Genomic DNA, 14,353 nt, shown 5'->3' with positions numbered 1-14,353 from the left:
CTGTGAGTTTATAAAAAAATAAATAACTGCACCAAAACACACCAAAGCCATGTGCAGGTTGATGCACACTCATCATACTATTTGAGAAACCTGAAAAGTGACTCTAAAAACGTGATGGTAACATTTTTACATTCTATTCATATCCGTTGTTCACCATAACTAAACACACATAAATCTATTCGTAAGAGAAAAAGACGACTCATTTGAACACCACAACAAACCTGAGAAACTTATTTTAACAACTGAAACTTTTATTTCGGGTCGGGAATGAGATCCTTCCCCAAGTGGAGGAGTTCAAGTATCTCGGGGTCTTGTTCACGAGTGAGGGACGAATGGAACAGGAGATTGACAGGCGGATTGGTGCGGCGTCTGCAGTGATGCGGGCTCTGCACCGGCCCGTCGTGGTGAAGAAGGAGCTGAGCCAGAAGCCGAAGCTCTCGATTTACCGGTCAATCTATGTTCCTACCCTCACCTATGGTCACGAGCTGTGGGTAGTGACCCAAAGAACGAGATCGCGAATACAAGCGGCCGAAATGAGTTTCCTCCGCAGGGTGTCTAGGCTCTCCCTTAGAGATAGGGTGAGAAGCTCGGTCATCCGGGAAGGTGATGGATGGATGGATGGAACTTTTCTTTCATGACAAGGCAAAAACAGTGAAAGTCATTTGTACAGTTTTGAGTACACTGCATGTGTGTGGACAAAATTACTTTACACAGGTGAAAATGAGTGTGTCTTTGCTGAATCATTACTGTGCGGTAACATGGTATCAAAGCTAAGGGAGTAAAGGATGAGCTCAACTATTTGAAATGGAAAAGGACCCAAATCAGATGTTCAGGCACCATGTGTGGTCAGTACTTCGTATCAAAGCTTACAGACGTTTAGTGGCCTTTCAAAGGATCTTTCAGTCCTCGTCCTAAATAATGTGTTATACGTTTCTTCAGTTTGTTTACCCACACAACGTTTGCTGTTATTTATATGAATAGCAGTAAAATGCACACTGAACCTCTGGATGCATCCATATGCATGACTATGCTTAAAGGCATATCTTGGATTTTCTTTGAAGTGGTTTCTGTGAAGTACTTGCGAGTAGTCTGTCAATCAGTGCGGTTACATGGCACTGAAAGGATATCAGATAATTGGCTAAATTACAATAAGAATAAGTTGAGCAAGGGTAATTATCCTTGGATATATGGCGGTGAATGAATCGGATCAGAGGCACAAAGCATGTCATACTCCGATACGATAGGTGGCCCTGTACCCATTTCAACTATTGCTAATAGAGCCACTTCCGGTTGACCCCTTCAACACCAAACTCAGGCATTCGAGAAAATGGCGAATGAAGAGCAAGATGAAGCTACGTCCCTCTATATTTCGTTTGTGATGAGCTGCTTATTGCACAAAGGCGACGCATAAAGGCGCATTCACCATCGCTGTGTTTTTCTTTCTGACGCGACTACAACAGTAATAGTGTCTCTTCCAACTTACGGTTCCCAACCCCGGGAAAAAAATCTCGAGCATGCGCAGAACGCAAAGTCTAATTCACCACGTGCTTCACCCGTCTACAAGCGCGTTTATTTTGACTTTCAACCGAGTTATCTTGGGATCTTAATCGGATCGCGAGTAACTTGATTCGATTGAATTTCTTGTCGGATTAAGATGTCTACATGCACTTAATAACTCAGTCTTATTATAATTTATCTGATCCTTTCAGTGCCATGTAACCCCACTGAGTGGGTCTACATGATGAGATTAATTTGATTATAGCTATAGTTGGATTATGCTCCTTATTTGAGCAAGGGTAATTATCCAAGTATATATGGCGCTGAATAAATGGAATCATTGGCACAAAGCATGTCATACCTCGGTAGGATAGGTGGCGCTGTACCCATTTCAACTATTGCTACTATTGAAAAATCTCGAGCATGCGCAGAACGCAAAGTCCAATTCACCACGTGCTTCCCCGTCTACAAGCACGTTTAGTGCGACTGTCAACCGAGTTATCTCGGGGTCTTAATCCGACTGCGAGGAACCTGATCCGATCCAATTTTTAGTCAGACCAAGGTGTATATATGAACTTAATAACTCAGTCTTATTGTTATTTAGCCATTAACCCAATTCTTTCAGTGCCATGTAACCCCACTGTGTGTCTCACCTGCAGTAGATGGTGGTAAGAGTGCTCTCAATCTGAGGTGTTAAAACTACATATAGTGTTTACTATACGCGCTATGAATTTTGAAAATTTGCTCTTGATCTGAGTAGTTCTTAGCTTAGCTGACCTGTCAGAGTTCCTTCCTCTGACTGCTCAGTAGTTGTATTACAGCCTCTCTGCTCCACTGGACTTGTTTCCAAAATGAATCAAACCTCTAATGACGCATTTTGTGATGAGCATGTAGAAACATTTTCCTCTGATGACTCTTGCATGAGGATCCTATTTTCGCAGGTGTTGCAGGGGGCTTCGAATAGTCTGCTAAGTATTTCCATGAGCAGCTTTTTCCTAACGCGCAACAACATTTTTCGCAAACCTTACCTGTATTTAAGGATCCTCTAAAATGTTTACGACTATTGGTGATTCAACACTTTCATCAAATCATCCACAGTCCATGACGGCTTCATTTTAGCCCACAGTAACCTTGTTTTCCTCCTTTTAGATGTTAAATGTGGTTTATGTTTGGCTTTTTTGGATTGAAATCCGATTTCTTTCAACCAGTTTCCTTCAGTTCCGCACAAACACTGACTCCTATTTCTGCCCCTCAGTTTTTTTTCCATTTCTATTAAGTTTTCTGTCTTAAGCTTTGCTGTCTTCCTTGTTCCCATTTTGTTTGCAATTCTTCCCAGTTTTGAACACAGCTGATTGGGAACAAACCGAATCTTTTTTTTTAACATACTCCCATTAAATTACCTTCTTGAAGTAGTTAAGCTCTACAAGCACTCATGTGCATATTTACACTTTTTTACAAGGCATTTTTCCCCATTACAAATTTTTCCTCTACTTGAGCTAAACATAAACTTTACCAGTAATTGTAATTTGAATAGTGTATTATCAATTCGGGAATGTCAAAGTCAGATAGTTCAGCTTTTAAAATTGTTTTTTCATAAGCATAAATTTCTTGTCTTTCTTTATGTTTTGTACAAAATAAAACCACTAAATGAACATCCTCCAAAGGTTGGGACTTAACATTATTTATGAGGGGTTGTTACCTCGTCCATGCTTTCTAGGCATCAATCATCTTAATTTGCAGGGTGCTCGGAAGCTGCTTTGAGAAGCCTCTGCTGGCTGATTGTTGGGGCAAGGTTTGAAGGGTCAGAGTATTTATAAAGATTTTAAATTTTGCCCCGGCCTGAAGTTGATTGTAACTGGGTCGTTGCTCTAATAGGTTGAAAATCTCATATCTCCCACCGAATGAATTCAACCTACCACATCTCATCTTTCAGAACATCCAGGAGAAACTAGAGCTCCTGTACATGTCGGATATTTCCATGTCCATGTTCATTTTCATGTTCCAGGCTGTATTTAAAGCAATCCAAGTGCACTTGCATATTCATATTCACAAATCACAAAATTATGTTACTTTTTTGAAACCCTGTCTGAGTGATGCTCTATTTTACACACGTTTAGAGGCAGTAATTCATATTTTAAACTCACTTGTGCAGTGTGTGAAATTGTCACCTTCAGGTAAATGGCACTCTTTAAGTTCACTGATTGTTCAAACTTCCAGCTGTAAAGTGGTGTTGTTAGTTTTCATTTTTCAAGAATATGGACGATTGACACATGATTGAGGCTTTGCGCACTTCCATTCACACTGTGCTTACAGGTTCATAAAACAGACAATTCACACGGGCCTCTCCACTTACTGCCCACCATACCCCAGGTGGTTCTTTACAACATTTTAAGTACAATTCACAAACTGATTTCATGCATTACCACCTAAGAACAAACAACTCTTTCTGGTAACTCAATGTCACGCACACCTACGGTTAATGAAAATACAGACGAATTCAATCTGATACAGGCATAGAGTGAGTTAGTATTACACATTTGATGAGTACTGAGAGAAAACATTACCTCATCTAGTTTGCTCTGATGGCAGGGGAAAGAGAACGTAAAACCCAGAGGTAAAGACGCCCCTCTCATGCCCATGTATTCCAAGAAGTCAGAAATGCAGCACACGATATGATTGAACAACTGGGACGCAGAAAATGCAAAGAGAAAATGCACATAATTATGATCAGCACACTAAAGTTTTCCCAAATAAAATTACATTAGGTTTCCAACTCATTACTTGACTGAATTGTTCATTTAAATCTCAAGTGATGCAGCCCTCAGTAATGTGTTACCTCTTCCCCTGTGCCTTGCATAGTCTCCTGAGGGATACTGTAGATCTTCTGCTGGATATCCACTTTGTGCGTCTTTCCACTCCGCAGTCGCACAAGGAGCACCCGAAAGCTGGAGCCTCCAAGGTCCAAAGCCAAGAAATCACCATGTTCTGATACGGACAAAGGAGATCTTTAACACATAGGAATGGTACTGTGCAAAAGATTCTTCACATCTTGCCACGAAAATGACAAACGATTTATTACAAAATGTACAAACACTTATGTAAATACAGTATATAAGGCCAAAAGGGTTTGTATAATCCTAATGTGCATGAAAGTCAGTATTTGGTCTGAGCACCTTTATTCTCCAACACAGCCTGAACCCTCTTAGACAAGCCAAAGCTCTTCTTTGGATGATTCTCATTCAAGATGATCCCACACTGCTTCAATTATGTTGAGGTTCGGGCTCTGGGGAGGATTCATCCCTCCATAAGACCTGTTGCCACTGATTTTCAGTCCACTTCTTGTGGCATTTGGCAAACCTCAGCCTTTTCTCCCTGTTTCCACTCCTTAAGAATGGCTTCTTGACAGCCACCCTTCCATGGAGACCATTTCTGATGAGGCTTGGGCCAACAGTAGATGGATCAGCTGAAGGTCCAGATGCATCTCTCAGCTCCTGTGTCAGGTCTTTGCTGGATTTTTTCCTCTTTCTTAAGGACATCACTTTCAGATACAGTTCATCTGCTGTAGATAGTTTTTTAGGCCTGACACTTCGTCTTTTGTCCTGCATTTGTTCAGTCTCATCCAATTATTTAAGGACACACTGCACATGTTTTTAGCCAACAGCTCTTTGGGAATCACCTTGTTGGTGCAAAAATACCATTTTATATCAAACTGTGTTATCTCTGGCATTCCCTATAGATACCACCAAAGAAATTAGACCAAATAATGTGTTTGTTTACCCTCCAAAGCAGCCAATGTCCAAAGAAAACAATTTAAAGACCTTCAGAAGTCTACGGAACTATTCCACAAGACCACTTAAAAAAAATTACAAGAAAGACTGGGTCCTTGAAAGAAAAATAAGAAGTGGATTCAAGGCGCTTGCACAGCACCTTACATGCACACATGATAGAAAGGAGAGGTCCTAATTAAATTACAAGTTTAGGCTGTCACGGTGTCTCTTAAGCCTACCGGTTCCATCAGGGGTGGACCTGACAAAGGTTGGAAGCATCTTGACGCTTGTCTGCTCGTGGGTTTGCTTTGACAGGCCTCGCATCATCTCCTCTGTCATTCTCCTCTTCACCTCCAGTAATTGTTCACGACTCAAGCTCAGGGTGTCGAGGATTCGCCGACGCTCAGCATGCTGAGCAGCAAGACGGTAGGCCACGGCTGTTACCATAGCAGCACCTTTCCCACTGCCAACCTGGGACTGCAAGAAACGCACGTCACAATCTGGCACAAGTCTTCGCACCATTTTGTTGAGCCTTCTGGAAAATCTACAGAAAAGAAAACATATTCTGTTAAATTCCATTTCTATTTTCATCAGCAGAAATTTCAAAGAACTTTAAAACTTTTTGAACTTTAACATTTTATCTGCATACAATGTCGACAAATAAATTTGCTGCAGGGAGTTTTTATGTGAATTTCTCAAGACACTCACAGCTATCTTGTTTATCATCTCAAACAAAGAGCAGAGCAGAGCAGAGCAGACCAGACCTGTGTGTGTGTGTGTGTGTGTGTGTGTGTGTGTGTGTGTGTGTGTGTCCAGCACATCACCAAAACTGATATAAACCAGATTGGTGTTAAATCATTGCCACACCCATACCATGCAGTGGTAAGGACATGAGGCGTTTTAACTTACATCTCACAATGTAAAATGATCAACCTCCTACTGATGGACTTTTAGCTTTTTTTGCAAATGAATTCAAGCTGGATGTGATAAGGATTTATATTGTGCTGTACAGTACATAAATCGGTGTTAGAACCCACTTAATGCACGATGGGGAAAAACATCTTTAGAAATTTCTATGTCAACAGATGAAAATAATCTAATGAAGCAATGAAGGAAATTCCACCTCAATAAGCCAACAAAAAAGTGCTGTTATCCACAAAAATAATCAAATGTGTGACCATAAAAACTAAAGCGCACACATAAAGTAATAATGAATGAGCACTCAGAGTGTATGTGCATTAGCGTACGTAGGAGTATAAATGAGCCTCCAGCTGTCTTTACATGAATAGTGAAGCACACTTGTGCTCAATCAGCCTCTTGTGAAAGAGAGAGCAACGTCAATTATAATAAAAAAGGATCAGCTTGGATAATTAAGTTTGATTCAGGTCTAAAATCTACATTTGGAAATCATTAGAAAAATAGCCTGAAGTACAATTTGAATTAAACTATTTCTTTTCATATCTAAAAGATATGACTGAAGTGGTATGAAACACAGGGAGATGAGGCTGATTTCATTTGTCTACATGACCGTTATGTGGAAGAAACCTTTTTCTGTAAAGAGTGAGAAGTGAAGCAGGTAAATGCACAATTTAGGATGTTAAGACTGAAAAATCAGGCAAATAAACACTGACTGACTGGCCTGACTGACGCAGGAAAAGCCAATGCTGTCAGCTTGACTGAGCTCTAATTACAGAAAGGAGGAACATGTGGAGATTGCATGCTCTGCTTGTGATCACATGGGTGTAACTTATGTGCTTTTTTATTTCAGCGGATGAATTCATTCTTCGTTTTGTAACCTAAATTTCAGAATTAAAGGGTAAGGGCGTGATGGCCCTCCGAACACTTACTCTGGATGATTCTTATAAACCGAGCCATCCGCTCCGATGGTGGTGCGTAACTTTTCGGCCGCTTTGTTGTCTCGGATCTGCCGCAGCACTGCCGCCAAAGCGGCAGCACACAGGTGTGCGGCCCGCGTAGATACTACCTGACACACCCTCCGAGTAGCTTTGCAGTCCTCATCCGATTGGTTGAGACCCAAGCTGCGGAGCACCTTCTCAGCACTTGCCAGACCTTCTTCATCTCTGCAGGTAAAGTAAAAGAAATCATTAATTCTATACCTCGGATGCATTTATGATGAGAACTTATGATGCGGCGCTACTGCTGACAGTGAACTTTGCAACCTTAAAGTTTTCAGTTTCAATAAATATACTGAAAATGTTATTTAAAGGCTCAGCGTTTCGAGCAACATGCGCAACATTAAACCTGAAATGCCCCATGACCGAGATAAAGGAAAATATCAAATCTACACTGCCGACTCTACAGACTGATGAGAGTTTTTAATTATTTGACCACAACTGGAGCAAAAGCTTTTATAGAACAAACTGCTAGGTCGAAATACATTTGGAAACAGATACAGCTTTTTGTTATTCCTGAAATGAATGATTTCCCTCTTCTGTCCAGATGCTGTGTCTGGACTTCACTGAAGCCATCTTCAGTTGTTTTGTTTGTATTTCTTTGTGGATTCTTCTAACTTTAGGCTCGATCAGCTTGAGATCACATGACCGAGCCACAGCAGCGTATCCCTCATCTTTAACTTAAAAAAAAAAAAACACGTGTGTGTTACTTGACTGTATGTTTTGGCTCCGACTCTGATCAGACTATATATCACCGTGTGCCGCAGAATTTATTTGGGATCTTCCATCTTCTGTCACAAAATTAACAGACAGTCATGTGCATCCAATCACACTGCCTCCGTATGTTTCAAAGATGGAGTGTTTTTTGGATCACGAGTTGTTCCAAACCTCTTCCGATGCTTTTCTTCTGTCCAGTAATTTTGGTTCAAGTTGATCTGAAGTTTGATCTTAAAAGAATGCCATTTCAGAACTTCCCTATGCATTTCTTCTATTTATATAACACTTTTACCTGCTGGAGAGGTTTCTTCATATAACTGAAGGATTCTCACCTTTGAATTGTTTTTGTTTGTTTTTTTCTTTTGATTTTCTACCCCCCAGAATGCCGAGCACAACTGTGAAAGTGGCATCTCCAAATGTTCCTATCCTCTCTCAGGTGGGTTTGTGGTGTTGTTCACTCAATACGGATGACCTGTGTAGCTTGAATTGAAAGCTCTCACTTTTATCTGCATGATAGGAGCTCAGAAAAGCAGCTTCCAAATGTAAATGTTGCACTTTTGCAAAGTAGAATAAAGGAATATGCCACACATGTACCAAAACAAAAGAGGCTTTCACAGAGCTATCCTTTAATTTACATGTGATTGCCTTCAAAATAAAGTGTTCGCATTTTCACTCAATATTAATTATGTGACTTAAGTATGCTTTTGTATACAGCGAAAGACACAGTGTGAAACTGTGTTTGAATTGTCCTTTATTGTGTTTTGAAGACTCACTCTGGTGAAAAGGGCAGGCAGCTACATATTGGATACTACTTACACAGGATTACACAATCATCTTTTCGAAAAAAGAGAGGAAAACCTTTCTGGATCCCATCTTCAGCATGGACAACACAACAATGGTAGTTGTGCATCTGTCCTTGTTGTGTCTCACTGAGCTGTCAACAGCACTGATATTAAATTTCATAACACAAGTCTGTGTACATCTAACTTAGTTCAGAAGGCAACCGAGCTGAGCTCTAACCCCCTATACAAGCCATTTAATGCAAAAAAAAAAAAAAAAAAAAAAAAAAAAAAAAAATCAATATTGATACCAAAGAAAAGCAGCATTCAAGGTAAACACAAGAAACTTGTGCTAAAGAAAAAAAATAAAAGGACCAGACTCAGTGAGTAATTCCCTATACTCCCTATATAGACCAGTGAGCAGTGCTGACCAACATATCATTGGGGTCATCAGGTGGGAACCTCCTTTCATCAGTGTTTCGTCTAGTTGGGCCCACGACACCTCCAGGAGGCTAGACAATGACCACTGGCGTCCCAGAGTCACCCCCCTAATGCCAGCCATCACTGCTCCTCACACCACAACAACCATCTTTTACAGCCACAAGCTACCTCAGCCTCTCACCAACTGCACACCAGTCAAAGCGGGGTGGGGATGCAAACCCTGGTTCGGGTAGGAGGTAATAAAAGTATAGAGGGTGCCAGAGGTGGAGGCAGGACAAGACACACTAGCAGATTCAACAGACAAACTCACCTAAACAGTCCTATAATCAGCAAAAATGCCAGCAAAACTAAGCCATACAACTCACTCAAAGCCAACTCACCCAAAATGGCCGCCTGATTTCAAAAGGATCACATGGGCCAAACCCTCCACTTAAATATCCTGAATTTCTTCTTTGCTTCTTCCAAAGAGTCTGTTTACCCTAAGTGCTCCCCCTGCTGGGCCACCAGCTGCTATTGCTTCTTCTTATCCAAATCCACTGACTGGATTTTACTGCTTTATCTGACAGCTCTTTCACTATTTTCCTCACATTCTGTCCACTTACACCTAGCTCCCTCAACAATGAGACAACAGACTTTGCAACAAATCCTCTACATCCTACTTCCACTGGACAGATTCTAACTTTCCATCCTCGCTGCTCTGCTTCTGCCCCCAACTCCACATATCTAAGCTTTTTCCTTTCATATGCTTCTACTACTAATTCCTCCCAAGGAACAGTCAGTTCTATGAAATAGACTCTCATTCTACTCCTAGACCACAAAACTATATCAGGCCTTAAATTTGTAGAGGCTATCTCCTGGGGAACAACAAGCTTATTTCCTAAATCTACCTGCATCTCCCAATCACAAGCATCCTCCAAGCTGCCGTGCCTCCTTATCGTCTTATTAACTTTCTCCCCCTCTTGAACAAACTGAATTGCCACTCTCTTCACCTTAGACCCTCCTAAGTTTACCTGCCTTCGTTTATCTTCAATACCTGCAGCTAAGCTTCTTAATACTTGGTCATGTCGCCATGTATACCGGCCTTGTGACAGACTAACCTTACAACCTGACAAAATATGCTTTAGAGTTGCAGTACCTGAACATAACGAACATAACGGGTCTCCATTTACCCAGAGTTTTAGGTTCTGGGGAGTTGGCAATACATCATATGTTGCCCCTATCAAAAATCTAATACTCCTTTCCTCCATACTCCACAGCTCTTTCCAACTAAGCTTTTTCTTCTCTACACCTTCCCAATTCAGCCACCGTCCCTGCTTAGCCTGAGCCACTGCCTTTGCACCCCTTAACATTTCCTCCTGTCTACAAACCTGCTCAATAACTAGCTTTCTCTTCTCCTTGGGACCTGCTCTACTCCCTGGGCCAAGCCCCAAGCCTCCCGGGCCTATTTGCACATTACCCACAATCTCTGCATGTCTAAGAGTTGCTTCTGCCTCCTGAGTTGCCATTCTTGGTTTCCACTTCCTCCCCTTGGTTGGGTTTGGAACCACCTTACTGACTACCACATCTTTACTCCCAGCTAACAGGAGCTCTGTCCTAACTTTAGTACATTTAAACTCCTCTACTAGACTAGATACTGGGAGCTGGAATATGCCCTTCCCATACAGTGCCACAGTACTTAAGCATCTAGGAACACCAAGCCACTTCCTTATATAAAAACTAACTAATCTTTCCATTTTCTCTACAACAGATATTGGAATCTCATACACAGACAGTGGCCACATCAACCTAGGAAACAATCTAAACTGCAGACACCACAGCTTCAACTTTCCTGGAAGTTCTGATTTATTTATTCTATCCAGTCCCTCAGCAACATCTTTCCGAAACTGCACTGCCCGCTCTCCATCATTCATGTCTGCCTGGTACCACCTGCCTAAAGTCTTTACTGCCTTTTTCCCAAATTATTGGAATGCTTTCTTCATCTATTACAAACTTTCTATCACTTAATTTCCCTGTACTTATTGAGATACTTCTAGACTTAGTATGTTATCACCTCGCCTCGCCTCGCCTCGCCTCGCCTCGCCTTGCCTTGCCTTGCCTTGCCTTGCCTTGCCTTGCCTTGCCTGAGAAGTTCGCCCAACATTGGCTGGATTTTAAGGCAGAGAAGGAGGAAAAGGGCCAGTATTGCATCCTGTGCACACGCTGCAATTATTGCCTCCTCAGCTGTTCAGAGGACTGTCTGGGTGAGAGACCGATCCCAGGACTGGTGGGAGAATGTTGTGGCGGGCTTTGATGAAGAGCAGTGGGTCAGCAATTTTAGAATGAGCCGACAAACTTTTGATATGCTGTGCGAGAGTTTGTCCCCATTCTTCTCCTACCAAGACACCACATTTCGTCGGGCGATTCCACTGAAAATGCATATTTAATGACGTGCGGAACGCAATGTTTAAGAATATCCAATCTGCCTGTTTACACGGCGGTCGCATTGTCACATATCCGATTCGTTTCTGATAAATTTCCACATATGAAGGAGGCCTGTATCCGATCTGAAAATATCCGAATGCATGCGTCCTTGTCCTTTTTACATGGTCAAAAAACATATCCGATCTGTGTCACATGAGAGCAAAAAATCAGAATTGGGTAACATTTAACTGACAGTGTAAATGTAGCCTAAGGGCATGCATGTCGGCCAAATAAGAGTTTTCTCTCTATACTACTCTCATTTACAATTACTGCATTCAAGTTGAGCGTCACTTTCTGGTTGACCTGTTGGTGAGTGTTCTCCGCCCCAGCGCCCAGGTCTACCGGGCTCTCTGTAAAAGTAAAAGCACGTCTTAGGTGAAAAGCCCACAAGTCTTTCCTTCATCATTTTACTGCAGTTTGGTCTTTACAATATCAGTGTTGAAAAGTAAGTTTTGCAGAGTTGGAAGATGTTTTGAGGAACTGCTGGGGGGCAGATATGTGGCCGGGGCCAGATTTGCATATTCATAGATCCCCATGCACTGAGAGAGGAGGAAGATGAGCATACCCAACGAGAGGACTCTTTTTTTCCTTTCTGTTTTTTGAGGCAAAACCTTTCGAATAAAAAAGAAGAAAAACTATATTGAGGAATAAAGATGAGTTTTTGGAGGGCATTAATACCTGCTGGAGAGGGATTTTAACAATTCATCACTAACATAGTTTAAGTGCAGACAGAGTAATAGAAAAGTAGATGAGAAAGTTTAAGGATATGACATAATTAATGAGTGGTAAAATAATGCCCATCGCTTCACATGTTCAGTCCCCTCAGTGCTGCTACGTCGGCTCATCGGACACTGATCCAGAGAGACTGATTCCAACAGTACTGAGTGACTTCCAGTAAGTCAAAACAATACATAAACATGTCTCCAATGGAGAGCCATATTTTGTATGTAGCTCCACAACTTCTTCATTTTAGAACAATTTTTATGGCTGCTTTCTCAGCTGCAGCAGACAAAGCTCAAGACTTCAGAAGCATGCACTTCTGCGTGAATGTACTCTGAGATCCTATGGTTTGTCAAGATGGCAATTTAGCTTGGAAATCATAAAACAAACTAACTTGTCATTCTCGATGGCATAGATGTAGCTGGTGCTGAAGCGTCCAGTGGTGAGGAGCTCAGGTGTGGTCTTGCCCTGGAACAGCTGCTGCTCTCTGGCCATCTTAACCAAGATGAGACGCACCAGTTCCCCCATATACATCCCACTTATCATCTTTTCAAACCTGCAAACCAACATGCAAAACAGAAGAACAAATCAATGTCACACACTTGGATAGAATGAAAGGAAACTGTCACAGCATATATAGACAAAATCTGTTTAACATGATAATATATCTATTGCCACTCACACGTACAAATGCAAAAGTAGTCAACTTCTGCTCTGCTTCAGACGTGAAAAATCTGAAGGGTGCTTCGTGAATCACAATGTTTGACCAAGAACACATCACAATATAAATCTGTCTATAATAAAGTTAATCATAAGAGTATAAAAATACCATCTGTGTGACATTTCCTTTGCATCAAACAACTTAATTAAAACGCATGCGTAATATTAACACAGCTGTAGACTGAAAAGTATTTCTTTATGCTAATAAACACGGGCATTCATCACCATCACAAGCTTGTTAGTCTAATTCTTCATCACCTTCACTTGAAGTGAAAAGAATCCAAACACAGCCAAATCAGTGCATTTCACCTTTTTTCCCCCCTATATAACCAACATTACACTAATGTTCTATTCCTCACCTGCTGCAGCATAGCTGACATCTAAAAGCAGACCCAGTTTTTGTCTTTTTCAATCATCTACTATTTGGCATGTGTTTGATGTCAAAGAGTAAACAGCAAGTGATTATGTGCAAAGGAAGAAGACAGTATGCCAGTGCCAGTCAAAGCACACGTGGAACACAAAGTGCCAATTTTTAGTTGACTTTAAATGATTTACAGTCAAGGTCTGATTTTAAGTGTTTTAAAAACACATCTGCAATGCTAAATAAAGGAATTGTAGAATATACCGTCAGATATTCTGTTTTCATTTCTTATTGCAATACAATATCATCAGATTCACTGAATTGTTACATGAAAATGAAAAACGATTAAATCGGCTGAATATGACAGTAATAAAATCATTGGGAAAAGTCTGTCGAAATATTTCTATTCTGAGCTTCCTCAACTCAACAACTCTTCTAGACTCTTTTTTAGGGCTGGGCGATATATCGATATAAAAAATATATCGATATATTTTCATATGGGATATGGAATTAGACCATGTCGCATATATCGATAGAGTTCAAATTTGCACTGCTGAGCTAGAGCACTCAGCCCTGCTCCCCGTGCCCCCGCCCCTCCTCTTTCATGCACAGATGAGGGGCGGGGGGGCTAATTAAATTAACTAAGGGGGGACAATCCGGCACTCTTTAACAAACACGGAGGAAACAACAAAGTTTACGTAGCGTGCGGAGGAATTGGTCGGTAAAAGAAACAGCAGTGGCTCAGTAATTTGGAAATGGTATGTGGGGAGTGCCATAAACAAGTTACAGCCATGGGTGGAAGCACTACAAGTCTTTTTCACTACCTGAAACTGTGGCACAAACTGCAGTAACAAGAGTGTGTGAAACTGCGCGCTGCAGAAGCCCCAGCCGTAAGCCATCCACAACCCGAAAAACCTCCAGCTCCAAAACAAAGCTCACTGCAAATTTTACCGTAGTGTGCCTTATGAAAAGAAAAGT

The 14,353-nt window shown here is 41.3% G+C and overlaps 1 protein-coding gene across 2 annotated transcripts in view; it reads right to left on the bottom strand.

Annotated features, from left to right (window-relative positions):
* The window catches only part of hk2 (hexokinase 2), a 55,054-nt gene that overhangs the window by 12,563 nt on the left and 28,138 nt on the right, over positions 1 to 14,353 (bottom strand). Inside the window, exons 8-12 of one of the 2 annotated variants that reach the window (XM_075468310.1) lie at positions 12,689 to 12,850; positions 7,112 to 7,345; positions 5,504 to 5,808; positions 4,334 to 4,482; positions 4,062 to 4,181 (exon numbers count right to left, since the gene is read on the bottom strand). In XM_075468310.1, the coding sequence (XP_075324425.1) occupies positions 4,062 to 4,181; positions 4,334 to 4,482; positions 5,504 to 5,808; positions 7,112 to 7,345; positions 12,689 to 12,850 (970 nt within the window). Of the gene's footprint in view, positions 1 to 4,061; positions 4,182 to 4,333; positions 4,483 to 5,503; positions 5,809 to 7,111; positions 7,346 to 12,688; positions 12,851 to 14,353 lie in introns of those variants that run through there. The other variant, XM_075468311.1, reaches the window with a different exon arrangement.

This window comes from Odontesthes bonariensis, chromosome 6, assembly GCF_027942865.1.
Source record: "Odontesthes bonariensis isolate fOdoBon6 chromosome 6, fOdoBon6.hap1, whole genome shotgun sequence".
NCBI classification, from domain to species: Eukaryota; Metazoa; Chordata; class Actinopteri; order Atheriniformes; family Atherinopsidae; genus Odontesthes; species Odontesthes bonariensis.
The sequence above is the reverse complement of the archived record's forward strand: the minus strand, read 5'-3'. Positions and strand labels throughout refer to the sequence as shown.